The 26,030-nt window shown below is 38.0% G+C and overlaps 2 protein-coding genes across 7 annotated transcripts; both read left to right on the top strand.

Moving 5' to 3' along the window:
• The first annotated feature begins 221 nt into the window (after positions 1-221).
• On the top strand, positions 222-11,428 carry LOC103982872 (probable cytosolic oligopeptidase A). Of its 3 annotated transcripts, none has more exons than XR_010493218.1 (18): positions 222-665; positions 755-922; positions 1,312-1,435; positions 2,525-2,601; positions 3,378-3,521; positions 4,297-4,527; positions 4,611-4,701; positions 6,111-6,232; positions 6,501-6,608; positions 6,692-6,937; positions 7,172-7,317; positions 8,258-8,375; positions 8,933-9,092; positions 9,186-9,217; positions 9,557-9,622; positions 10,393-10,464; positions 10,902-11,047; positions 11,295-11,428. XR_010493218.1 is itself a non-coding variant. In XM_009399934.3 (17 exons), exons 1-17 carry the CDS (start codon positions 264-266, stop codon positions 10,986-10,988), a joined length of 2,394 nt encoding a protein of 797 aa, XP_009398209.2. In that variant the 5' UTR covers positions 222-263; the 3' UTR covers positions 10,989-11,238. The 3 variants fall into 3 exon arrangements, 1 of the variants encoding a protein (XP_009398209.2); XR_010493217.1 differs by having other exon boundaries at positions 10,902-11,083; positions 11,295-11,413; XM_009399934.3 differs by lacking the exon at positions 11,295-11,428 and having other exon boundaries at positions 10,902-11,238.
• A 2,830-nt stretch (positions 11,429-14,258) lies between these two features.
• LOC135584143 (calcium-dependent lipid-binding protein-like) lies at positions 14,259-23,415 on the top strand. Of its 4 annotated transcripts, XR_010493248.1 has the most exons (10): positions 14,259-15,419; positions 15,922-16,163; positions 17,564-17,582; positions 19,631-19,836; positions 20,183-20,292; positions 20,395-20,493; positions 21,317-21,767; positions 21,845-21,943; positions 22,105-22,445; positions 22,539-22,900. XR_010493248.1 is itself a non-coding variant. In XM_065136941.1 (9 exons), the coding sequence occupies exons 1-8, from the start codon at positions 14,608-14,610 to the stop codon at positions 21,931-21,933; spliced, it is 2,028 nt and encodes a 675-aa protein (XP_064993013.1). In that variant the 5' UTR covers positions 14,259-14,607; the 3' UTR covers positions 21,934-21,943; positions 23,184-23,415. The 4 variants fall into 4 exon arrangements, 3 of the variants coding, with proteins under 3 accessions (XP_064993013.1, XP_064993015.1, XP_064993014.1); XM_065136941.1 differs by lacking the exons at positions 22,105-22,445; positions 22,539-22,900 and adding an exon at positions 23,184-23,415; XM_065136943.1 differs by lacking the exons at positions 22,105-22,445; positions 22,539-22,900 and adding an exon at positions 23,170-23,415.
• The last annotated feature ends 2,615 nt before the right edge of the window (positions 23,416-26,030 follow it).

The following is a 26,030-nucleotide window of genomic DNA, read 5'->3' as shown; positions in this document are numbered from 1 at the left end:
CGGTTCAACTCTGACATTACCCGATCGCCTGGATCAAACCCTTATCGCCGGATCGAACCGAGCTGGAAACCCGGATCAAAAATTGGAGGGTTGAGTCAACCCGAACCGGGTCCAGACTCGGCCGAACATTACCCGACCGGTATCACCCCCAACCCTAATCGCGCGCGTTACATCGAACGGCCATTATAAAGGGAAAATAGACTCGAATGGCGAAGCTGGCACGCTTTGAGGCGACCACTCGAGTCACCGTCTTACCCACGTCCATGGCTCGGGCATTCCCAAACCGGAACGCCGAGGGATCGAGTCGGCTCCTCCTCCTCATAGCCGCCAACATGCTCATCGCGTCGTGCGTCTCCGTCACTCGCTCCCTCCCCACCCGGCTCTCTTACGCCCCTCGCCATCTCTGCCTCCTCGCCGCCGCCTCCCCCAAACCCGTCCAGAACAAATCCTTTCCTTGCCCTCTTTGGTCCGCCTCCTTCTCCTTCTGCCTCGACCGCCGCCCGAAATCCACCACCTCCTCTGCCGCCCCCCCGCCCTCTTCCATGGCCTTCGCTGCCGACAGCCTTGATTCGAACCCCCTCCTCCACGACTTCGCCTTCCCCCCCTTCGATGTGGTCGAGCCGAAACACGTCCGCCCCGGGATCCGCGAGCTCTTGAGGAAACTCGTACGGTCCTCTTCTCCCTCCCCCCTTGCATTGGTCGATAGATATTTAGGGTTTCAAGTGATGAACTTGTTGGGTCTGGAGCGTTGCAGGAGAGCGATCTGGAGAAGCTGGAGAGGACGGTGGAGCCGACATGGCCGAGGCTGGTGGTGCCGCTGGAGAAGATCTTGGATCGACTTCAGGTGGTCTGGGGAATCGTGAACCATCTGAAGTCCGTCAAGGATTCGCCGGAGCTCCGATCTGCTATCGAGGAAGTCCAGGTTCGATTCGTTTATTTCTTTGACGGGATCTCGTCTTTACTTATGTGGCTTGTATCCTCTTTGGTTGATCGATCCCACTTATAGTGTATTTCGATGCAAATGTTGAATCTTGGGCCATCGATCAATGGCATTTTATGTTAGGCATATTTCCCTGTGCCGTGTATTTCGTCTTTGTTTACATGTCCAGGAAAGTTGCTACATTTTTTATCACTCTCTGTTTTGTGTTGGTACTAGGCATTTAACCAATTGAAACTATGAATATAATGCTCCATTCTATCTCGAGAATTTCTTTTGCGAGATTCTCTTATAGATTTTGCTTTCTAGTTTATTGTGTTTGCTACTTATCTCGTTTATCTCTGAGATTGATATTGCAAATCATGTTTGAACAGCCAGAGAAAGTGAAGTTTCAGCTGAGACTGGGACAAAGTAAGCCTATATATGATGCATTTAAGGCGATTCAAAATTCTTCATCATGGTCAACCCTAAGCGATGCCCGTAAACGTATAGTGGAAGGTAATATGCCATATTTCATAATGGACTTTTTATTAGGTTGAACGGTTTTGCGTTCTAGAGTAATTTCTTCTTCATCTTTCATGCATGACTTATCTGGACTCATAAAGCAATTTTGTCGTTATCTTTTCTTCTGAGACTAACATTGATCCTCTTAATTGGGAAAAAGAATGTTCTCATCTGATCTGAACTTTTATACCTTTTGATATAAAGATAGATGATTTTGGACAGCATTTCTAGGGTATTGAAGAACTTAAAATCTAAAAATTGAAGGTTGTTCCAACCAATTCCGACAGTCAAAAAGTTGAGGAAGGTATCTGGCCCTTGAAAGAGGAATAAAGTCCATATCCTTTGCAATGTTTCTATGGCAAGTAGAACTTTTGTTTAATAGCACATTGCAAAAAACCTAGCTAGAATTATGAGTAACAAAATCCATGTCTTTCACATTGTTTCTATAGAAAGTAGGAGAACATTCTTAGACAATAGCAAACTGGAGGTTTTTAACAGCATATTACCAAAAACATAGCTAGATTGTGAGCATTGAGCATGAGAGCAGATTGAACAAATATAAACACTATCTAAAGGAATGATTATTATCACAGTTTCTCTTTTATTATTCAATCAATACAGGCAAGTCTTTTTTTCTTCTCATATTTCAAATCATTGAAATACACATAAAAAATCGATATATTTTATGTATGCACATAAAAAATTGGAATAATTATTTTTATTGGTTATTTAGTGAAATAAGTTGGGAGCATTATTCCTTGTTATGGGGGTTAACATTTAGGAAAAAAAAAACTCAGATGTTACATCCTCGGTTGGGAAACAAAAATTAGGAAACTGTCTTTAGTTCTCGTATATTTGGTCTGACTTAAATGTGAGGCAAGACCTTGGTCTATCACATTTCAATGAGTTGAGTGTTTTGTTGTTTGTTATATAGGTGCACATATACATTAATTACCTATTCTTTCCAGTTAAGTCTTATCATCATTCATTTATTTGTATCAGTACAAGAATTTACAAATTAGACTAATGTAGTTTCCAACAGATTGCTTTTCTTATTTTCTTAAATTCCCTTTCCTTTTGCAGCTCAGATCAAGGAAGCTGTTCTTAGTGGTGTTGCCCTTGAAGATGAACAGAGAAAGAAGTTTAATGAAATTGAACAAGTAAACTGAGTACCTTGACACCTATTTCTCTAATATCTTGACTTATGTGGAGGATGATTACTTTGATGATTTCATTCAAATTTTGGCAGTTTTGCTCAAATGTCAACAAGTAGTTTGCAGGCTGACCTGTCAAATATTTGGGCCTTGTTTATATATCATGTATTGGAAGTCCAGAACCCTTGTGAGTTAACTAGGCAGATAATCTGAATCATTTTGGTTTGTTAGACTTTCTTTCAAGTAATGCTAATAAGTTACTAAAAAAGTACATGCCCTGATTTAACACAAATAAACCTTGATGTGTTTGGTAAAGTTCTTGACATGCTGATGTTAATAATTGGACTAAGGCCTCTTTTCTTGTGCTAATGTGATGTGACATGACTGAGTCGGTGAACTTACTCTTGGACATGATTGCTTGAGGAGTTCCTGTTGGAATGTTCATATATTCGAGTATAGGGCATTGAATATGCATTTGTAAAGTTAGCAAAATATGATCTTTGATTGTCACTAGTAAATGCAATGTCGAAATGAGTATCATAATGACAACAATATTGTATGTCTGATTTGAAGAAAAACCATGTGTGCTGTGTTTGTGGATGATTATTTCAAATAAGTTAGTTCCTTGTAACTGATATTTTTCTTTCCTTTTGTTGCTTCCTAAAATGATAAGGAATATATGTTGCTGTTAAAGCAACAAGATTTTGATGATTGGTAAGTCCAACCTCTAAGGATCCATGAAATGAATCCCTTATTCATATGTCAAATGAACTTTTTTGCAGGAGCTTGAAAAACTATCTCAAAAGTTTAGTGAAAATGTTTTGGATGCTACAAAAAAATTCGAGAAATTAATTACTGATAAGAAGGAAATCGAAGGATTGCCAGCTACTGCACTTGGTCTGGCAGCACAGACCGCTGCGCTAAAGGTAGTTCACAATTTTTAAAATAGGTGGCAAGTGCATGTATGCCTCTACTGCTAAGTTTCAGATTTTTTTTGTCTTTATTTCTATATTGATTCCTTTTGGTTCTAAATTTTCTTTGTGTTTTGTGTGTTTGATCAGATTATATGTTGGCCATATCTTTAATTGTAAAGAATTTCAGTGAGATATGATTTCTTATTTGAGGGCTATGAAATGTAGGGATTACTTTACTGGTTACTAGTTATGATTGATAATGTGGTTATGTCATTAAGCCAAGTAATCAAATAGGACAATGCTGTAACTGTTTAATTTGCTACTTTTGGGTCTTGTGTAATAGGAAGTTTAGTTGTCATTTCTATAAAACAAAGTTCTCTGGCTAATTTTTCAGAGTTATGATAATAGCTTTGAGGCTGGGTTGATTCCATATTTTATTTCTCTCCTTTTTGTTTTCCGCCAATGTTACCTTGTATTCATTCCTGCTACTCTTCCAACTATTTGTCATTCTATCTCAATCCATCTATTTCTTTATATTTAATTTTCTTAACTTTACACTCTATCTTGCCATCTACCATACTGTGGTTGCTGCACCAATGACCTCAACTGGATTTTGACACCAATCGCTAGCCCAATGGCTTTACTCAGACGGTCCAGCATTAAATTTACACAATTTGTTCATGATTGACTTTGGATCCATCTTTATAACCAGAAATATTTTCTATTTGAAAGAGCAACAAGTTGTGCTTATAATACATTAATTCATTAAATACTCTTTTATGGTCAGGGTCATGAAAATGCTTCTGCTGAAAATGGGCCATGGATGATTACTTTAGATGCTCCAAGTTATATTCCTGTCATGCAACATGCAAAGAACCGCTCTTTGCGGGAAGAAGTTTATCGTGCTTACGTCATGCGGGCATCTAGCGGAGATCTTGATAACACTCCTATTATTGGTCAAATTCTCAAATTGAGGCTGGAAAAGGCTAAAATTCTTGGATACAAGAACTATGCTGAGGTATGATGACAGATTATTTCAAGTGATGTCTTTTATTTATGCAGCATTTGATTTTCCTGTTTTTCTTTTTCTTTTTGATGTAGGTCAGCATGGCAATGAAAATGGCCACGGTTGATCGTGCAGCAGAGCTTCTCGAGAAATTGCGTAGTGCTTCTTGGGATCCTGCTGTTCAAGGTATTAAGTGCTATTGATTCATGTTAAGCTAGTATTATTGAGAAAAGTATAATTAGTGTAGAAGATAGAAATCAATAGAATAGTGCATTTATGTTATTAAAAAAATCTTGTGTATATGTGCAATACACATCTGCTTACAGATCTTTTCTCAAGGAAATTTTCCTTGAAGCGTTTAAGTAAAAGATTTATTTTTCATCCTGAACATTCAATGCCACAGTTGCAAGTGCCTGTGCTGAAGCAGGATGACAGATAGTGTGGTTTCAACCATTGGTGGGAAGTTATTAAAAGAAAAGCTTTACCCTTTTCTTGGCAATATTGCCAAAAAAGGAAAAGAATTAAAAGATGATACGGATTTCAATCTGAAATTGAAAAGGAGAAATAGTTCTGACTCCTATCATGTGATAAATACCCTTGTCTTTGGCTTCGTGTTGGCACAAGGTTTCTACATGGATTGACGCGACCAGCATGGCAGTACTCGGTCTTTTGTAATTGTGTGTCACAATCCTATCTCTGAATCTTGAAACTTTCTCAGGAGTAACTCATCTGTTCGTTGAAACTCACATTTTTAGTGTGCATATTGAAATTTTATTGGGCTTTAGATCAGCTCATCGAATGTCATAAGGAGACTGTCTTGTCAAATCCACTGATTGCTGCTTTTTTGTCCCTCCTTGGCTTCCATGGAACGTCTTATGGTTCTTTTGATATTGCCTGAGAAATTTCTTTTGTATCTCCTAATTAAACTAACTCTTAGACAAATTAGTTACTTGGTGACTTCTATTTGCAGTGCCTTGCTTGTGAGCATATCAAGAAGGTAGCTTTCTGGAGAGGCTAGAAATATTAGCTCTGGTTTGTGCTTGGGAAATTGAAAAATATGGTAGATCTTCTTGATTCATGATCGTGTTCTAAATTCAGAGAGGGGTTCTACCATTATTATTAGTTTTAACAAACAACAAACATAAAAGATAAGTAATGCTTGTTCAAGAACTCCTTGCTGAGTGCTTTGAAAGAGCATTTACAAAAGTTATAAATTCAGAGAGGGGTTCTACCATATTATTATTAGTTTTAACAAACAACAAGCATAAAGATATGCAATGATTGTTCAAGAACTCCTTGCTGAGTGCTTTGAAAGAGCATTTACAAAAGTAGAAGCAATGCAAATGTGTCCGTAAGTTTGCTTCCCCTACACTCCAGTTTGACATTTGCAAAACTGACTATATGTGTTAAAGTTAATAGAGAAAGGCCAACTTTTAATCTTTTATTAGTAGAATGAAACTTGTGGTATTGCACCAGTTAGCTGGAGGACTGTAATTCTGGGTGTTCATTTTCCTCAGATTCTTTTCCAATATATTGTCAGTGGCAAAGTTTATGGAAACAGTATGATGGCTAGGTTGTTCTTTTGATGCATGCAGATATGGAAGACCTTAAGACTTTTGCTGGAAATGCTGGTGCTGCCGAAGCTAATCAATTGACCCATTGGGATATTACGTTCTGGAGTGAAAGGTTACGGGAGTCAAAGTATGACATAAATGAGGTCTGCCTATGGTGCCCCTTGTTCATTGCTTGTCTACCTCTCTTCCCTCTATTTGTACAAGTTACAACAATATCTTGCTGCGATCTTATTAATCTGTAGCATTTTCTTCTCGAGGTCATGACATAATGAGAATAAATTACCATATTATTTGATGTACTGGAGACTCTTCTTTAACATTAGCATATGATTTTCAATAGGTTGAAATTGATTTTTGTACTAAAGGGATTGAAATTACTTGCTGAGATCGGATTATTTTTCTCTCTTACAGGAGGAACTGCGGCCATATTTCTCACTGCCAAAGGTTATGGATGGTCTTTTTGGCCTTGCTAAGAAGCTTTTTGATATTAATATTGAAACAGCAGATGGGCTAGCACCGGTAAGACCATTCCTGTATTAGGTTTTGGTGATGCATAAGATTACTTGGCATATCTTGTCATCATCTCTTTTATGTTTGGCCAGGTTTGGAATAATGATGTTAAATTTTACTCTGTCAAAGATTCTTCAAACAATCCAATTGCCTACTTCTACTTTGATCCTTATTCACGGCCTTCTGAAAAGCGTGGTGGAGCTTGGATGGATGAGGTGTTTGCTCGTAGTTATGTACTTGCACGTGATGGTGCTCCTGTTAGGTTGCCTATTGCACATATGGTGTGCAATCAAACACCACCTGTTGGTGACAAACCTAGTCTAATGACATTCCGTGAGGTAATTTTCATCTTCATCCACTTTTAAATGGACCAAGGAAATAACTATAAGTTACGCTTATAATGGCATATGCAATATTGCAAGAACACTTCTATATTGTGCTGGGTTTATTTTTTTCTCGAGAAACTGAATTGAATATCTGATTATGAGTTGAACTTCATGGTAGTTATCTCTTTTGTTAGATCCTAGTTGTTGAGATATTAATTATTCCATAGTTCTTTCTTTCTGTTGTAGGTTGAGACTGTGTTCCATGAATTTGGTCATGCACTTCAGCATATGCTTACTAAACAAGATGAAGGGCTAGTTGCGGGTATTCGGGGCATAGAATGGGATGCAGTTGAGCTTCCATCACAGTTCATGGAAAACTGGTGCTATCATAGGTACTTCATTATTATGAAATTACAAATCTTTTGCATTGTATTTGGGAATAATCTGGCCGTAACACTTAATGTTAAAAGATAACTTATTGTTGAATATATAAATTTGTATAAATCTTTTGTGAATTTTAAATTTGATATTGATTTATAAGATGCTGTTAACATTTAGTGCTGCTTGTATCTGCCATGCTTTTCTGCTGTCGACTTTTGGAAGTTGTGGCATTTTAATAGATAATTTGTCAGGATTATATTTCTTTCACATCTTTGAAGATGTAGTCTATATGTGAAACTAATTACCAAGGAAAAAAGGGGTCATTTTCCACCATTCCTGTCATTTGTTTTTTCTTTTGAAATTAAACCATGGACTTACTGTTAATTTCATGCCTGCTGTTGCACTGGTTGGTTTTTGATAAAAATTCTTAGCCTTCTTGAAAGATTAATTTCTCTTGATGGTGCCTGTTTCAATTCCTTGGACATCTGTCATTCTTTTGGATTTGGTTGATTTTTGAGCAGGAAAACGCTGTCGTTCATCATTGTATTTTGATAATGATGAGGCATGTAAACTAGTATCTTGCTATTTTTCCTTCTTTTAAGTTCTTATTGCATTCATCAATCCATTTTTTTTTTCACTCACCAAGTTGTTTGATTTGGATATGGAAGAAAAGTACTTTTTTGTTTGTTTTATGACAAGTTTGGCATGAAACCATACCTTGAAATTGTAAGGAGGAAACTATCTGGGTTGATCTAAACAGGATCTTCTTTCAATGATGCAGCTGATCTTTTGCCCTTGTACATATCACCTTAGCATATGCATGCATATTGGATGGAAATCGTTCTTTTTCTAAAGTTAGGTGTTCCTGGGTTGGTTGGTTTGAGATTAGGAAAATATTCTGAATGAATTTTTTTTTATAATTCTAACATTAAGTAAATTTATGTTTGGCAGGAATACTCTTATGAGCATTGCAAAGCATTATGAAACTGGTGAACCTCTTCCAGAAGAAGTGTATCAGAGGCTTGTTGCTGCTAAAACATTTCGTGCTGGCTCTCTGAGTCTTCGCCAGGTTGGTATTCTGTTATTATACTTTATTTTCATGATTTTGTTATCATACATACAAGATGTGTGCTTGTCATTTTCTGATTTATTCCAACCAAAATAGAAAGTCTTGTTTGCTTTTACTTGTTTTTAATGGAACTCACTTTTTTTGCGTTTCTTCTAGATAAGTGGAAGCCAGCAGCTTCCCTACTTTTGATTGTTTATGCATATTTAACCACTTCAAATTACATGGCATTTTGAATAGTTTTGAACTTCTCCTTGGTCTTGAAGTTCAAAACCAACATGGATTGTGCCTTAAGCAGGTCAAAATGCCTGAGGTTAAGATTTTATTTATTTTGAAGTGTCAACTTGGTTCATCTGGATGAACCAACCTGGAGTAATTTCTGCAGTTTAACATTTTAGGGGTTTTTAGCTGCCACATCCCTTTCGATGGTCCTATTCCTTCTGTTAAATGCCTCTTTCTGAGCATTCAAGAAATGGATAATAATTGGTTTTTTCTTCTTCACAAATAATTATTAAAATAACTGCTCAAAAATTAGTGTTGTCTTCATCTTTGATTTGCAGATAAGATTTTCCAGTGTAGATCTGGAACTACATACCAAATATATTCCCAATGGACCTGAATCTATCTTTGATATCGATCAAAGAGTTGGAAGAATGACACAAGTTATCCCTGTCCTTCCAGAGGATAGGTTTCTTTGCAGTTTTAGTCATATATTTGCAGGTTTGTATCACACCCATTCATGTTATCAACTGTGTCTTCTGGTCCTAGATATTGTAGTCCTGTTACCCACTAATTGATGTTGTGTTCTAATAGGTGGATATGCAGCTGGATACTACAGTTACAAGGTATATAACATTTTGTAATCTCTTAACACTACACTACTGTCATAGAGAGTTGTATCTTTCTATGGCTGTAGTTTTTGGTTCTTTCCTTCTGACTGTATACTTGCTAAGTTGATAATGTGTTACATAAGCTAAAATACTACTTGATTTCTTTGCTTGTTATGCTGCTTTTCTTGTATACCTGCTGTAGTGTGTTAATGACATTACAATAAAGGCTTCCTCACTAGAAAAATTGACCATTTAAAACTATATGACACTGATTATTTTTTGTCATGTAATACAAACAATAGATTTCTTTGTATTTTTCTCAAGGATTTATCTCCAAACGTATCTACTGTACAGTGGGCTGAGGTGTTGTCAGCAGATGCTTTTTCAGCTTTTGAGGATGCTGGATTAGACAGTGATAAGGTATGTTAGCAGTTTTATTTCTACAAAGGTATACTTTTGTGGGCCACCCGCATGACTCTCTGCTCTACTTATTTTCAACTGATTAACTTATTTGTAAAAATTCTTGTGTATGCATGCATCAATTTTACTAGTCATAACCAATATATCCCTAGTACAACCTTTTCTTTTATAATTCAAGATGCAGTCGAAATGAACATCTTTATAACTCAAATGTAATTGGTCCATCAGACCATTGTTTCTAGTGTTTTAAATCAAATCATGTGGATCTTAGGATCTAAATCTGCCGAAGTCTAACCCGTTTGTGCACCCTGCAGATGGATCAATTTAATTTGTTGGATCTCATATTTTAGCATCACTTGTTTGCTGCGAATTAGCATATATGCATGACAATAATTTCTGTTTTTCTGGGGATTTATAGGGGTAAAAATAATATTGGCTTCTGAAGATTGAGTTCATTGACACTTTGATTAGTTGATTCATGTACCACTGGAGTAACAGCTGCATGTGATTTTTGAGATTTAATGAGTGTCTTGGGCATAAGACATCTCATAGCACAGTTCATGAAAAATCTAACTGTATACTTATTCATTTGTTATTTATATCCATGTTAGCATTCTTCTTGTGTCTCTTCTTTATTTGATATTTATCTCTAAGATAAGGATATGTGATTATCCCTTGGATGTGATAACCTCTTCCGGTTGATAAAATTTCTTGTGGAACTTTTGTACAATGCAAGTTGATTATTTGATACATCACTTTCTTCCTTTCAGACCATCAGGGAAACTGGTCACAAGTTTCGGGAAACCATTCTTGCACTTGGAGGTGGAAGATCTCCACTTGAGGTTTGTCAAATTGATATTACTGGTCATATAACTGAACTGATAAATGAGCAGGAAACTTGTCTAATGTTCTTTCTTTGTGGTCAAATATTTACTAATTGTGGTTTATTTTTCTCTCTCTACTTCATAAGGCCCTAAAAACCATTCAACTGGTTACTTGAGATTGATCGGGCATCCACCGATCCTTCCTGCCTCCTGTTTTGTGCTCTTGATTTCTATAAACAGTTCTGTCGAGCAGCTACACAACTCCTAACCTTTCCTTTTTTTAGTTGAAATTGAGACCTCTTAGGAGTAGAAATCCTCTTGGATTATATTTTATTGACAGTTTGGGTCGCCCCTTTTTTTTTTATTCTTTGATTATCTTGCAGTAGAAAGAATATGTTGGAGAGTCTATCATAATATGGACATATACCCTAAATTCTTGGTGATATCAATGCTAGGTCTTTGTTGAGTTCCGAGGCCGTGAACCTTCACCAGAACCGCTGCTTAGACACAATGGCCTGCTACCAGTACCTGCCTCTGCTTGATCCATGACTGTTGGACGAACATGTTCCAAGAATTCTCGACAATTGATTCAGTGCACCAGGTGCATCTCCCGAAAAACTTTCACAAAAACAATAAGGTATATTTTTTATTTTGTTGCCAAAGAAACAAAAGGAGATTGAGCGATTGGAATTACTGACACATGGAAGCATAGTGCTAGAGAATCTTGTGTCGGGATAAGTTAATCAAACATTTACCTTCTCTCTTCTGAATAATATCTGTTGTGTTTCGGCCTATTACATGTCATCGATTGCATACTACCACAGTTACATTGGTTTTGATTTGGACAGGCAAAAGGGTTTATCCACATGGTTGCCGTGGTTCGATGGCAGAATCAAAACCGTGATTAAATGTGTAAGGCTTTCTACTTCCGCGTTCTGATCCCTTCTATTCCCTCTCGTTATCTTGTATATATATATATATATATATATATATATATATATATATATATATATATATATATATATATATATATATATATATATATATATATATATATATATATATATATATATATATATATATATATATCGAACATCAATTCACCATCATAAGCAACAGAATTTGTGAACCCAAATTTTTGAGCCTTAATCTTGGGAGAATATATAGCCCAAGGATTGTGATGACCATGGTATTGACGTGTGACATGATTTGATTGATATTTGTTATATGATTCACTCAATTTTGAAATTTCTTATATAATTAAGAGGATATGTAGGTGGTTCTTGCTGAAGGAGTCCTGGACGTGGTCCCAAAATTATGATCCTAAGATGTTGATTCTATCACCCAAAAAAATTGACATGTCAAAAAGCTCAAAGATAACAGCTGCATAAATGAAATAGGTAGATACTTACCATGGTAAAATATTTGTGGGCATCAGACAAGAGATCCTCGGTGGGTCTCAAGTATTATTGGCCCTCTGCCAAAGAAGCACTGATTCCAAGTGACGGCCTCACTTGAAACTCCTCCCATGGTTGGTTGGAACTATTCGGGTTCTAGCTTGGGAAGCAGATCTCCCCATCACCTGTCAACCATCCTGTTGTTGATTCATAGTGATAGGATCTTGACCGGAAGAATCTCTACCGTCGCTAAAGGTAGCGAGCCATGTGGGGTAGCTGACGTTCTTGCCCCTAAAGCATCGGAGTGACGGGCGATGAGGGGTTGTGGTTGTTGTTGTTGCGATGCCCTCAAAGCTAGGCGTCTCGGCCCACTAAAGCATCAGAGTCCGAGTTGAAAGACTTTGCACTAGGTGGAGGAGCTACACCACACAATGGATTCGCTTGTGCTGGGAGGGCAACCTCTATTGGAGTAACTGACTTGGCTCCTTTCAAGGTTGACGAGGATGATGTCTTGTCTAAGTTTAAAGTGTTGGAGGAGGAAGCTGAGGAAGATATCGCAAACTTTAAGTTGGGCTGTCGGGAGGTCATGAGAGTTCGTTTGCAAAGTTTTTTATTACGAGGGTAGGTAACAAATCCCTGAAGCAACTTATGGGTATTTATAGGAGGGGAAGATGATATTTCGCTTGCTCGGTCATCTCTTCAACTCCCGAATGCTTCGAGTAAAGTAGGACATATGACACCATCAGCACGGCCCAAGGCACACGATAATATCTTGAGGCCCCATTGATCAAATGGAACATCCTCATGATTATAACAGAATCTACCACAATCTACGCAATGGCCATGCATCAAAAGTCATTTTGCCATGACCTCTCTTTATCGGTGGGTATAACATATGCAGCTATATCTGGATTCGCTCAGATTCTCCCACTCACTGATGGGGTGGCGTACCCTGCAAGTGCATCGACTGAACCCTCCCACCGTCATACGATAGTGGCATTGCTAACATGCGCCATTGCACATGGCCTTGTGGCCCTTCATGCGCCATCGCACTTGGCCTTGTGGCCCTTAATGCGCCACCACTTATGATTGTTTGATCCTATTGTGTCTCACACCCAGTCCTATGGCCCTTCATGTACCACCGTTCTAGGTCGCTTGACCCTATCATGTCACCACACCCAACCTTGTGGCCCTTTGTGTGTGCCATCGCGCCTTGTCACCTTACCCTATCTGTTTGGAAACCTGGATAGAGCATCATATACACAATGGAAGAACAAAAAAAATAAAATTTCAGACTTAAAAAAAAAAGGTTTAATCGTTATACGAACATTAGTGCATGAAACAAAACGTAAAACCGAAAACTGTGTGCGTCAGGACATATTTTTTACCTAGGGAGATTGTATATCATTGTAAAACCTTAGATCTACAAGAGTGGATGAAGGTAAATTGTCCTCTTCTTGTTGTCCATACACCTCAAATATGGGCTGTTGGCCGAGGAGGAGAGGGAGGAGGAAAATATAAGGTAGCAACTAAAAAGAATATATCTTATACCCTTTTTGTTCTCTCTTATTTATAGAGGACCATGTCAACTTAACCATAATGAATCATACCTTGTGGGGAATTAGATCTCCATCCAAATACTAAAGCCTCTTGGATTACTCGTGTCTAAAATAACTCATACATTTTAAAAAACGTAGTATATAAGCCCCTCCTATCAAGTCCGAATTAACAAACGTTAGAGTTTATTTATGTGGTATGCTAACTCATAATAAATTATTAATATAATGACATGTGTAATTTAAGTTTGAAAAATAGTTAAGATTTATCTTGTCGAGGAAGAAGAAGAGATGGAGGTCATAGTGACGAATGAAGGTGGAGAGGTAGAGATAGGAGAGGCCGAAGGTAGAAGTGAGGGAGAGCTAGACCACCACGTTATAGGCACTACAGGTGAGGGCACAAGAGAGAATGAAGTAGGAAGCAAAGGGGACAAAAATGACTAAAAGAAAGAAGAGGGACTAGGAGACCACTACATCCATAGTATCGGATTGATCGGCGCATAGCCACCTGAGGTAGGATCGGAAGCTCCTGATCTGTTATCGATACATTGCGTGCACGAGACACCAACTCATATCGACAATAAATAGGAGCATTAATTTGAATCAGATTCCTCTTTTTTACTTCTCGTACGTAATCAACTCAGGCTAATCAACTCAACAAGCAAAATTTCAAGTTGGGTTCGGTTGTCATGCCATGGCAGCGATCCGAAACTCAAATCGGCTTGGGCTAATCCACTCGACAAGCAAAATCCCAGATTGGGTTCGGTTGTCATGCCACGTCAGCGACTTGGAACTCGAACTGACTCCGGCTAATCAACTCAACAAGCAAAATCCCAAATCAGGCCCCGAACCGAATCCACGAACAAGTCCCAGCCGCCCGTTCCGCTCGCTCTCGCCTTCGCCACATCCGTTCTTCTCCTGTTCTACCGTTCGCTGCCTCTCGTCGCCTCCCGGTCTCTTCCAAACCCTACCATCTCTGCAGCGGTCCCTTCTCCGCTTCTCGAGTTGGTCGCGGTGGAGTCGTCCGCGTCCCTCGATTGGGACTGCGGATCCAGCTAGCGACCTCCGTAACCGAGATCCTCTGTGTCCTCGCGTCTTGGATGGTTCATGCTGGGGGTTCGGTTGGCGTCCCGTGGCGGGATCCATGTCTAGCTCCGCCTATGATGTGAATCGCGCTGCGCCTTATCGGATTGGGTCCGGCGCGTGTGATGTCGGCGCCGCAGGATTCTCTCGGGTTGGTTCTTCCGCAGGTTTGTTTCGGAGGTCGGTTCGTCTGCCCTTGGAGGATAGGGTATGCTGGCCGAGGCCGATGTCGGCCTAGGTGGAGTAATTGGCGGACCAAAAGATTGTATGTTGGGGTCGTTTCGGATCGAACAAGGAGGTGGAGATGCGGCGCGTCCATACCCTCGGCCGGAAACAACAACCCTAGCTTGAGCTCCGCTAAGAGAACCGCCGAAGCTCAGAAAATATTGGTTTCAGGGCGTCTGGCAGAGGAGCTGCCAAATGAGGATTCGGAATCCCAGACGATGCGGTTGTCGTCCAGCTTCACAAACTACCAAGAAGACCCTTTGGTGGACAAGTTAAGGACGCAACTGGGGGTGATTCACCCCATCCCTTCTCCGCCGATCAATAGGAACATCGTTGGCTTCTTCGTGTTCTTTTTCTTTGTCGGAGTTGCTTTCGACAAGGTTTGGACCACGAGGAAGAGGAACAAGTCAGAACGGAATGTTAAGAATGACACATGGCCTCAGGTGCCGAGTAGCTTCTCTATATTCTTTGAGAAGGATCTTCAGAGGAAAGAGTCGGTGGAATGGGTGAACATGGTTTTGGGTAAGTTATGGAAAGTGTATAGGTCTGGGATTGAGAACTGGATTATTGGATTGCTACAGCCAGTAATAGATAACCTTAAGAAACCTAGTTATGTGCAAAGAGTTGAAATTAAGCAGTTCTCACTAGGTGATGAACCACTATCAGTCAGGAACGTCGAGAGGAGAACCTCCCGCTGTGTTAACGACTTGCAGTAAGTTTTTACTTCTTATTTTTGAAAAAAATTATGCTAGTAATTTTACAAAGTGGATTGTTTTAAGTAACACACACACACACATAGTTTTAGAAAGTTATTGAAATTTGAAAGTTCCAATTTGATATATTCACTGATATCTTGCACGTTAATTATTAATTGATTACACGAAGTTAATTTTCTTCCAATTGTTTAATCGTCGAATATAGAGTTGCAGTTGTTTTATCTTGCATTTACCATTCGAGGTAATGATTACTGTGGTTTGACCAACTCTTGCTGTTATTCATGTTTGCATGCTGCCCCATGGCACTGCATGCTGTGGTTTATGTCATCTTACTAGATTACGAATAGTGGACTTTATAAAGTTTTCATTATGTTCCAGGTCAATCACAACGTTTGTATCTGTTATTTGAACATGATATCCTTACTTCATATTGCATGGACCAATATCTCAAAAATAAATTTTGTTTTCTCTAAGAATGTATATGTTTTCCAATTTCAGGTATCAGATTGGACTTCGTTATACAGGTGGCGCAAGGATGTTGTTATCGTTGTCTTTGAAGTTTGGGATTGTCCCAATTGTTGTACCTGTTGGCATTCGTGATTTTGATATTGATGGAGAGCTTTGGGTTAAGTTACGGTTAATACCAACTGAACCTTGGATAGGAGCCGTATCATGGGCTTTTGTTTCCCTACCAAAGATTAAGTTTGAGCTCGCCCCATTTCGTTTATTTAATCTTATGGGTTTGTTTTCTTTTTCTTGTCCTAATTTGCTTTCACTTTTATCTGGCCAGCTGCTGTTCTTTTCGTTTTCACTTTCCATTCTTCACATGCATAAAACAAGGAATTTTACTGCAAGGTCTCTTCATCTTTTTGTCTTCATGCATAGAGTATCTAATCAGAGATAAATACATTATGTTTGTATAGTTGACCTGTTCAACAAGGATCCATGTAAACAACACCCAGAGACCCGACGATAAAGATAGGTTTGGTTGTTTGAATGATTTTTGATCAATTAACTTGATTTGATAATAGAGTTCCCTGAATACAAAGAATCTGCTGATGTCAGAAAAGTGAGAGAATGAAAATTATGCACTTAGTTGAAGGAAAAATATATATGGATAAAAGCTGCATTGCCATGAAAAGCATGTTTATAATACATAGAAATTCCAAATAATTTAAAGAAGTGGAATTCTTGTTTGATCTTATAATATTGCTGCTTGTCTAGAATATATTGTTTGAAGGGCTTTCTAGTATGTCCCTTTTGTTCTTCAAATTTGTAGTCATGGATTTTGCAAGATTGTGTTGCTCTGAAGCATGGTTTCAGATACCAGTTAGTGAGACATGTGTCAATGGCTTGATCCTGGTCGGTGTTTTCTTTTTATTTTTTGGATGATACAGTTTGTGTATACCGTTAAGCATATACCAGTACCATACTGGTCCAGTAAACTACCGAAACCAATGTTGGATCAAGATTTAAATCCTTACACTGAAGTACCATTGTTCTTGAAATACTTGTTAAAGTTTGTCAATACCAGTCATTTTTAGATACCTCCTATTGTTTCCAAATAAGCATTGAATTCAATTTACATACATCTGAAAGGTCCAGTAAACTACCGAAACCAATGTTGGATCAAGATTTAAATCCTTACACTGAAGTACCATTGTTCTTGAAATACTTGTTAAAGTTTGTCAATGCCAGTCATTTTTAGATACCTCCTATTGTTTCCAAATAAGCATTGAATTCAATTTACATGCATCTGAAAGGTGATATTTCTTTTATAATATCACCAATCTTTTAATTGGGACAAAAATAATCCCCAATCAGTAAATTTGAGATCCATATCACATGGTATATTCAATCCTTCAAATACATTCATGCAATGATGGTATGATTAGTTATTCTTGTCCTGTAGTTAGATTGATATGCCAAACTATTTTTCATGTGCTGCCTTCGGAAAAAGCGTTTAATCTTAGAACTTCATCTGAATTTATTGCACATTTTCATTGTGTTTTTCATGTTTATCTAAATTTAGTTGAGTTGTCTATGAATTATAAAAATAATTAGTAGCTGAATTTTGCTTTACTAAATACTAATATAGTTGAATGTCTTTTTTTGCATGTTTCCATCAATTCCCCATCAGCAATTCCTGTTCTTTCGTTGTGAGTATCTTCATCCTTTAATTGATATTCATGTCATTTTGAATGCTAATATTTATGTATTTGAACTTCCTTTTATTTTTATTCCACAACTTATTATTATTACTGTATGGAAGTATAGCTATTTTGTGAACATTTTTCACGAGTAAACATCTTGGGATCCTGTTCCAAATACAGCCGTTCCATGTCAAAATTATATGCATTTGGTTTTAACAGTCTTATCCTCATTACCTTGTCGAATCAGTTTGAGTTACATATGCCACATTTTAATGCTCTTTTTGTTCTAATCTGGGAATTTAGTAAAACGTAATCTCAATATTGATAACAAACCTATCCTAATACCAACAAAGATACATTTGTTCCATGTGAAAAGGGTGCCAAAGGATGTTGTTAAACACACGACACAAATTGACATATGTCTCAGCTAAACTTGGGGTTGGCCACAAGGATCCTTATTATCATTAGGTTTGTTGAGGGTGTTACTGTCGCCATTTGTAGGGTACTGCAATTTTACTCTGCTGCTAGATTAAAAAATTGCAGAATAAGTCGATTCAATTTTGTAAGTTAGGAAAAGCTTTTTCAGAATGGGATGATATTATCCAAGATGTACAAGTACCACTTGACCTTACTCGAAGAGTATTTGCCCAATTTATCCTGTTTGTGTAGATAATGCAACTGTAGAAATGCAGGATTTCTTTTTCTGTGCATATAGAGATGGAATTCATGGCATGCATGTAGAGTATTGCTTTCATGTTAAATCATTATATATTATCTATATACCAGTGGCTGCAGGATTGGGTATGGGATTGGCACATAAAACTAATAAACTATAAAAATAATTGTTCATTTAATTAAAAGAAAGAAAAATAACTTAAATTCATTGCTTGAAAATCATATATATAATCCAAATATAAATTAGTTACTAAAAATACTTGAGAATGCTACTTTCTCTGAGTAGATCAGGTAGGGGAGAGGAACCCCTCCGCCTTCTTTTCTCCCTTCTGCATGTGCCACTACTATGGAACGTGGGTCATAGCTAGCACAATGGAAGGTGGCAGAACAGCATATATCTAGCACAGAGATTAGTGTGGCTTAAGAGGTTAATTCTTTTTCATTCTTCTCAACTTTCTTCTCTGCCACCCTTCATCTTCCCTCTCTTATTAAAGTTATCGGAAACTCTTGTTTCTAGCTTATTTGCTAATAGCATTAAGAAAGAAAAATATCCTTGAGAAGTTGATCCATCAAAATAAGCTATCTGGATTAAGATGATAAATGGTATATGCAGTGAACTAATTGGCTGGGCCATATGAGTTGGATTTGGGGGCTCTGGTTAGTCTCAGGCATACTGGTTTATAACTTATGTTTGTGTTGTTAGCTGATAATGAGCTCTCCGAACAGAGAAAAAACAGTATCTAGGGATGTTCACGTGTGTATGCTTGCAAATTAAGGGCAATTACTTCTATAAAAAAGCTAGATCTTGGCTGCTTGCACCTGCTGCAAGAACCTCCAGTGGTGTTCTCTAGCTGAAACACTTCTTCAGATATATTAAAACTTTGGTACTCCTTTTTCAAATTGTGCTGATGAGGTACTAGTTTTTGGATTGTGCTTATCATGTTTGATTGGTCGGATATAATTCCTTTGAGTTAAATTTGTCAAAAAACAAGATTGTCTCTGAAGTAAAATTTTTCTACAAAATGAAATAATATTATGATAATTTAGTTAATAGATCTCTTTCTCTCAAGTTATATGTCTTCCATGTTGTGCTTTTGGTATCTTTTCCCATTTTGTACACTTCATGCTGTTTAATGTGCATTTTTCAAATTTCACTGTATGTATTATTGTTTCCCTTATGTTGTTCATATCCTTTCTTTTCCCGTCTACATTAGTGTTGTTTTATGTGCATTCAGTGTCACACCATTAAAAATAAGTACCTTAGTTTAAACTCTTCTTTCATGATGGCTTACAAGTTTTATATTTGTTTACTTTCTGCTTGTGCTCATTGCATATATTATGCCTCTACAAGCTTTAGAATGGTTTCCTTTTCTGATTAGGTTCCTTACAAAACTTCTAACTGAAGATCTGCCTCGTCTCTTTGTGCGTCCAAAAAAGATTGTTCTTGATTTCCAGAAGGGGAAAGCACTTGGTCCTGTTCCAGATTATTTTAAAACTGAAGACATTCAGGAAGGAAATAAAGATTTTGTTGGGGAGTTATCAGTGACCTTAGTCGATGCCCGTAAACTTACTTATGTTATATTTGGTATTGAACTTTTAATGTCTTAGATTCTTTTAATTTATCTTATAGTCTTATACTATATTAAGTAAATTGAAAGTTCAATGTGGTTGTAAATAAACCTTTCATTTTAATTGGCTGTTTAAGATAAAATTTATATCCAACATCTTTTAGCTAGTTATATTAATTTGAGTTGGTTTTCTGTTCATGATTTTGATTCAAAACATTTCATTGTCATTTGATTTTCACATTTTTCTTACAAGTCTTGCCTGCAGTTACATATTGATATGCTATGATTATGGTTTTGTAGAAGCATTTCTTACAACAAGTGCTTTTGATCTTACACATTGTAAAACCTGTTTTGCATGGACAGGAAAGACAGATCCATATGTTGTTTTAAGCCTTGGTGATCAAGCAATTCGAAGTAAGAAAAATAGCCAGACAACAGTTATTGGTCCTCCTGGAGAGCCAATCTGGAATCAGGTAAATGATGGTTATTTTTCTACTGATTCTTTTTATTAATAAAATGTAACATGCCGCAATTATTAACTTATTCATGTGATGAATATATTGGTATGTCAACAGGATTTTCATCTTCTTGTTGCAAATCCTAGAAAGCAGAAATTGTATATCCAAGTAAAGGACTCTTTTGGTTTCGCAGATATTACCATTGGCACAGGAGAGGTGAAGTTCTTATTAGCATATCTACATGATGCATAGCAAATTTCTCATTGTTAATATGAGGATAAGTTTATTTTCTGTTTATCTTTCATGCTTCTTATAAGGAGTATTTATTCTGATTATGGCACGCTGTTCATCAACTTCTTAATGTTATTTTCTGTTAACGAAATAGATAAATCATGACTCCTGCTTTAGATGTTCTTTGATACAGTTCTTATATTCATCATGTTGCAAAACATGCAGCTTAAGTATCAGCTTGATTATATAATTGATCTTGTGATGCCAAAAATATTATATGATTTATATCATGTTTTGTTGTAATTCACCAAACCTCAATCTTCCTTATTTATTTTTCTACTGTCTTATTTATTTTTTCTACTGCACTTTGCAATCCAGGAGTCCCTGATATAATCTTTACCCTTTAGCATGTATGTGTAATCGTTAAGTCAATTGATTTACATGCTTTGAAAATATGGTGATTCTCTTTTGATTGGTTGATCCCATTCCAATCTGGATCACTGGTCCCTATTCTGTTGAAAAATTGGGAACTAATGGCAGTTTCCTGGAGATTGGCAGTGAACAGCCAATCCGTGCCAGCAGTTGATCAGTATCAACCAATAAAATGCAGAGTTAGCTGCAAAAGGAAGGGAATCTCGTATTCTATACTGTACAATATCGTCACTTTATCTTACTGAAGCGAATCTGCATTGGATGTTAAGTGAAGTTAGCTGATTTTTTAAATTCTTTTAAAGTTTTATGTAGCTAGTTATTCTGTTGGTTAACTTATCTATGTTATCTAAGAAATATGATGTTCATTGATAACTAGGTTGAGCTCGGTTTGCTTCAAGATACAGTACCGACGGACAAAATTGTAGCTTTGCAAGGTGGGTGGAGTTTGTTTGGGAAGCAATTGTCTGGAGAATTGTTGCTCCGCCTCACGTATAAAGCTTATGTTGAAGATGAAGAAGATGGGACAGAAAAGGAGCTTGTAGATAGTGATGCATCTGATGATGAAAGCACAGAATATGAACAGGCAGATGAATCGTATGAACAGAGTTTTCGTGATTACCCCATTGGAGGAGAAAGGGAGTCCTTTATGGACGTCCTAGCAGCTTTGCTTGTCAGTGAGGAATTTCTGGGTATAGTGTCATCTGAGACAGGAAGTTCCAAAGTTTCTGAGCAATCTGCTTATCCAGAATCTTCAGTATCAAAAACATTTGGTCGTGATGCAGAAATATCCGTTTTTGATGCTGATAGTGCTTCAGGTGGTTCCAGAGGTACTCCTGCTTCCTTTCCTGATTTTAGTTGGTTTCATAATTTTCATTAATCCAACTAGAAGTTCTGCTTTTTGCAGATTCGCCTCTAGTTTGGCTTGCTATCATAACGAGTATAGCTGTGCTGATTGCCATTAACGTGGGCAGTTCAGGCTTCTTCAACCCTTGATATAAATGAGGTACTTGTGACATCCTAAGCATGTTTCTCAATAACTCCACACAATAGTTTTTCACTGTGATGTCTATATGGTATCACTGCATTCCTTGAGTTCCATGTTTCAATAACTTATCTCAGTGTTTCAATTACCTAACTTTTTTGTTTCTTTTTTTCCCTCTATAGTACATGTCAAAGATTTAGTTCTCATGTCCCGTCAGTGCTGGCTGACAGACACACCAGCAAGGTTTATCAGTACAGTGTGACATGATAGGGTGGTGGCACACGTGCCACTGGGAGGAAAAGATGAACAAATATACTTCTTTGTGTATATAGATATCACAAATGCATACCTTGGTCAATCTTCAGATTGTCCATGTCTGGCATCATTGTTGGTCTCTTGAAAAGATGAACAAATATACATTTTTATGTGCATGAACATCGCAAATGCAGACCTTGTTCAATCTTCAGACTCTCCATATGGGGCATCATTGTTGGTCTCTTGGTGCTCACCATAGTTTCTCACTGTTAAGTCAATGATTTATTCTGTCATAGCCACTATTTTAGTAGAGATCCTAGTCCATTTTAAGTGAAATGATTGGACCTGCATGTCATTACAGGGCTTTTGACAGTGTGGTTCACTGACTTCTGGTGTGAACCTTCAGGATCATCAAACGAATAGATGGTCTGATCTGCTTACTGGCAATTTCTTCTTATTGAATTTTGGTCATTTTGATAAGCATTTGGCTCTAACTTTCTTTTCATTATTCAGCTGCTTTTAGTCACGGGTGCAGTATGATCACATTTGGGAAGGACTAGTGTTGTTTTAATTTTTGTAAATTTTACTGCTTAAGATAAGACTATCTTATCCAAATTGTTTACTGTAATCTCTTAAAGCATTACATGTATGACGTTATTTACAACTGAGTTAGTGTAGAGAAATCTTCATGCCAGTGATTTGTAAAATTATGATTTGTTAGCAGCTCGAGGTTATTAGCTCGTGTAGATATAGAAGCCATTCGATGTATTCTACTTCTTCTTGCATGCTTTTGCATCTTATTTTAAAACTCTTGAATTTATGTCTTTTCCTTTACAATAATCATACTCCCAATTGACGGTTGATTGACAGATGATTATTATCTGATTCTTCTGCCATAATGTATTTGCTCGAGTATGATTTGCAAATCCACTTCAGTTAATTTTTATGAAAGCTTTTACAGTCCTTGCTTCATAAGTAGAATGACTCAATAGTGTTCTATTTGCAGGCTCCAACATACGTCTACGCTCCAAGATAAGAGTAGAAAGTGAACTCTAAACATTTTGATCAATTTCTTCTTCTTTATGTAAATTCTTGCTAGAGGAGGAATGCATCCACGGCCATTTCCTTTCCGTGAATTTTTTCTCCTTTGTATACAACTGATCCTTTTACACCATTTTACTTGTAATTTTGGACCCTTAAGCATCCTTCAAGCTATAATAAAATATGTTCGCCATGAATTGATGCATCATTCTGTATCGATTTTCTTATCAGCAAATTCAAGAGCTTGACTAGAATTCTGCCTAAATCTCTGCGGATCAAGAATTGCATTTCACAAAGTTTCTGATGCTTCTTCCAAAGAGCCAGAAATATGATTAATTCAGGTGACGGAAATCCCTCATCCTTCGCTTGTTTGATCAAGATGATCAGGACGTGGTCAGAAACAATCGAGGGGAACTCCAATATGTTACAGAGTGCAAACTGAGCCGCTGATCCAATATATGTAGCAGGGCAAGTGGGTGAGAATGCCGAAGAGGCTCCATAGCCGTTTGTTTGAGTATCTTCTTGTTGCAAGTGAGTTATATACCAGTTGGGAACCATAGTGAGATGTTTCCCTATTACAACCGTGTTCAGCAAATTTGATGTAAAATAATCCTTTGATCTCAAGGACTTATTTTAACTAATTTAATTTGGTCATAACCTGTTTTAATTTGTTCCACATTGGTCGTTATCTTAGTCTAAAGTAGAAAAAAAAAAAAAAACATACCGATTTGTGCAACTGATGGTAACTAAATTGCAAGTAACATCTACTCTTTTTCCCTGTTTTTTTTTTGTTTTCCTTGCCAGGGCTCGAACGGAAGATCGATCGGTGCCATTAAGTCGAGCTTGCACACGCGGAGGCAGTTGGAAGCGCGACCGGCACACAAGCCGGGGGGGTCGAGGACAACCCGGAAACGGCGTGTCGGCCGTCCAATGCCTGATGGACGGGTGCCAGCGATGACCGACGGTTCGGTTGGACCGCCCCCTTGACCCGGTGCGGACGGTTCCAAGCGCCTCGCATCGGGGCGCGAGCCGGAGGACACGCGTCGATCAAGCCGCTCGGAGCTCGCACGTGCGTCATAATCCGGCCCTCCCATCGGCGTTCTTTAGGGTCCGCCCCACGGGGGCACGCTTCCATGTTCCTTCCGAAACCCTCACAACCCCTCTCTCTCTCTCTCTCACATCAGGTCTCTCTTCTTTCATCCCTGCGTCTTCTTCTGTTTCCCATCTCAGTGCTGCATTCTTTCTTCCTTTCTTCTCCAAAGCGTGATGTTGTCTCAGTTGCAACCTACTCTATTATGCTATCTTGTGGCCACCTAGTTTCCTGGTACAAAAACCAACCTTTGCTTTAAGAATGACATGGTCTCAGCTGTGCCCACAGAGAGAGAGAGAGAGAGAGAGAGAGAGATGTGTTTGGTGTTTTCTTTGCTCGATCCACTTTGTTTAGGTTATCTTTCTGGCGGTCACTTGGTTTCTTGGTACAATAAACCAAACCTAGCTTTTTCCCTTTGACCTTTGCAACGATCCCGTATTCCCATGATCCCATCTCCTTGACTGTGTCTGCCTTCCTATGATACGATCTCTTCTTTTTCCACTGTAGTTACATCAGATCTCATTAGACCTTCCTGATGGAAATTTCCACTTCATTTGCTTCAATCTTTCTGCGAAATCTGTGTCCTCCTTTTCTAATGTTTTTAGCTCCAGGATGCCTTCAAGAGCTGCTTGCAGGAGATGCCAACAAGTTCATGATCATGTTCTTCCACGGCTTTCTTGAACTGTGAGCTGGTGTTGCTTCCACCCTTTCCTCGTTGCTCCTCGAGAGATCACTGTGCGACGAGGAAGACACATCCAGCGCAAAGTTCAAGAAAGATGTGGGAAAACATGACAGATCTTTTAGACAGTTCCATTCTTCACAACATCAGGCAGCAGACCGGTAAGTCGTAACGTGTGCATTGTCTCCTCCTCAGACTCTGTTGTTCTTTGAACTCACTGTTCCTTTTCACTCGAGGTGCTTATTATTGCATGATCCAGTGCAGGATTCTCACATCTTTTTTTTGGAAGGAACTCATCCTTCCTACTATTTCAGCTTCGCTGTAGATTCTGAAAATTAGAACAACAATAATCTTTTTCTCATTTTAATTGTTGAAAAATGCAGCTTATTCTGTTGGAAATACTTTTATGTTTGCCTCTTTTTCCCTGTTCCTTTTTTCCTTCTTCCATAGCCTTCTAATTCTACAATTTATTCATGGCACTCACTGTTTTCGATGTTCCGAAATTTGAAGTGGTAAGATTACTTCCACTTCATGATGTCAGTGTGATTTCACTACCTTGATCCATCTTTTCCTTTGTTCTTTTTTATTCGGTGCAGAAACAATCAAAGAGAAGACTCTGGTGATTGCTGTCTCTTTGCATTATTCTTCTGCAATGTTGGAACTGGTTGGCTTTGGGCCACTCTGATAGCTGCAATCACTGAATCAAAGGAGATGTCAGAAAGTGCCAAGTACATGTAGTTTCAATGTGGGGAAAAGAAGAAAGTGATCTGGACTTTACAACGCATGATTACACTGTGTGTCATATGACTCCAAAGAAGATGGCTCAAGTGACTAGAAATCGGTGGGTATTCATTCACTTTGTCGCATAAACCGACCCAGAACTGGCCATTAAGCAACGATATGTTCGTACACAAGGCCGGCAGATGGTATTTGATTCCAGCCATTCGCGAACGAGTCGTGAAAGCTTTTCTCTGTGGAAGATGTGAGGAAAAAAGATATGTTTGATGGATCCTTTTGCAGTGTTTTCAGTGCTTCTTTACCGC

Source organism: Musa acuminata, chromosome BXJ3-1 (assembly GCF_036884655.1).
Source record: "Musa acuminata AAA Group cultivar baxijiao chromosome BXJ3-1, Cavendish_Baxijiao_AAA, whole genome shotgun sequence".
Classification (NCBI taxonomy): domain Eukaryota; kingdom Viridiplantae; phylum Streptophyta; class Magnoliopsida; order Zingiberales; family Musaceae; genus Musa; species Musa acuminata.
The sequence above is the reverse complement of the archived record's forward strand: the minus strand, read 5'-3'. Positions and strand labels throughout refer to the sequence as shown.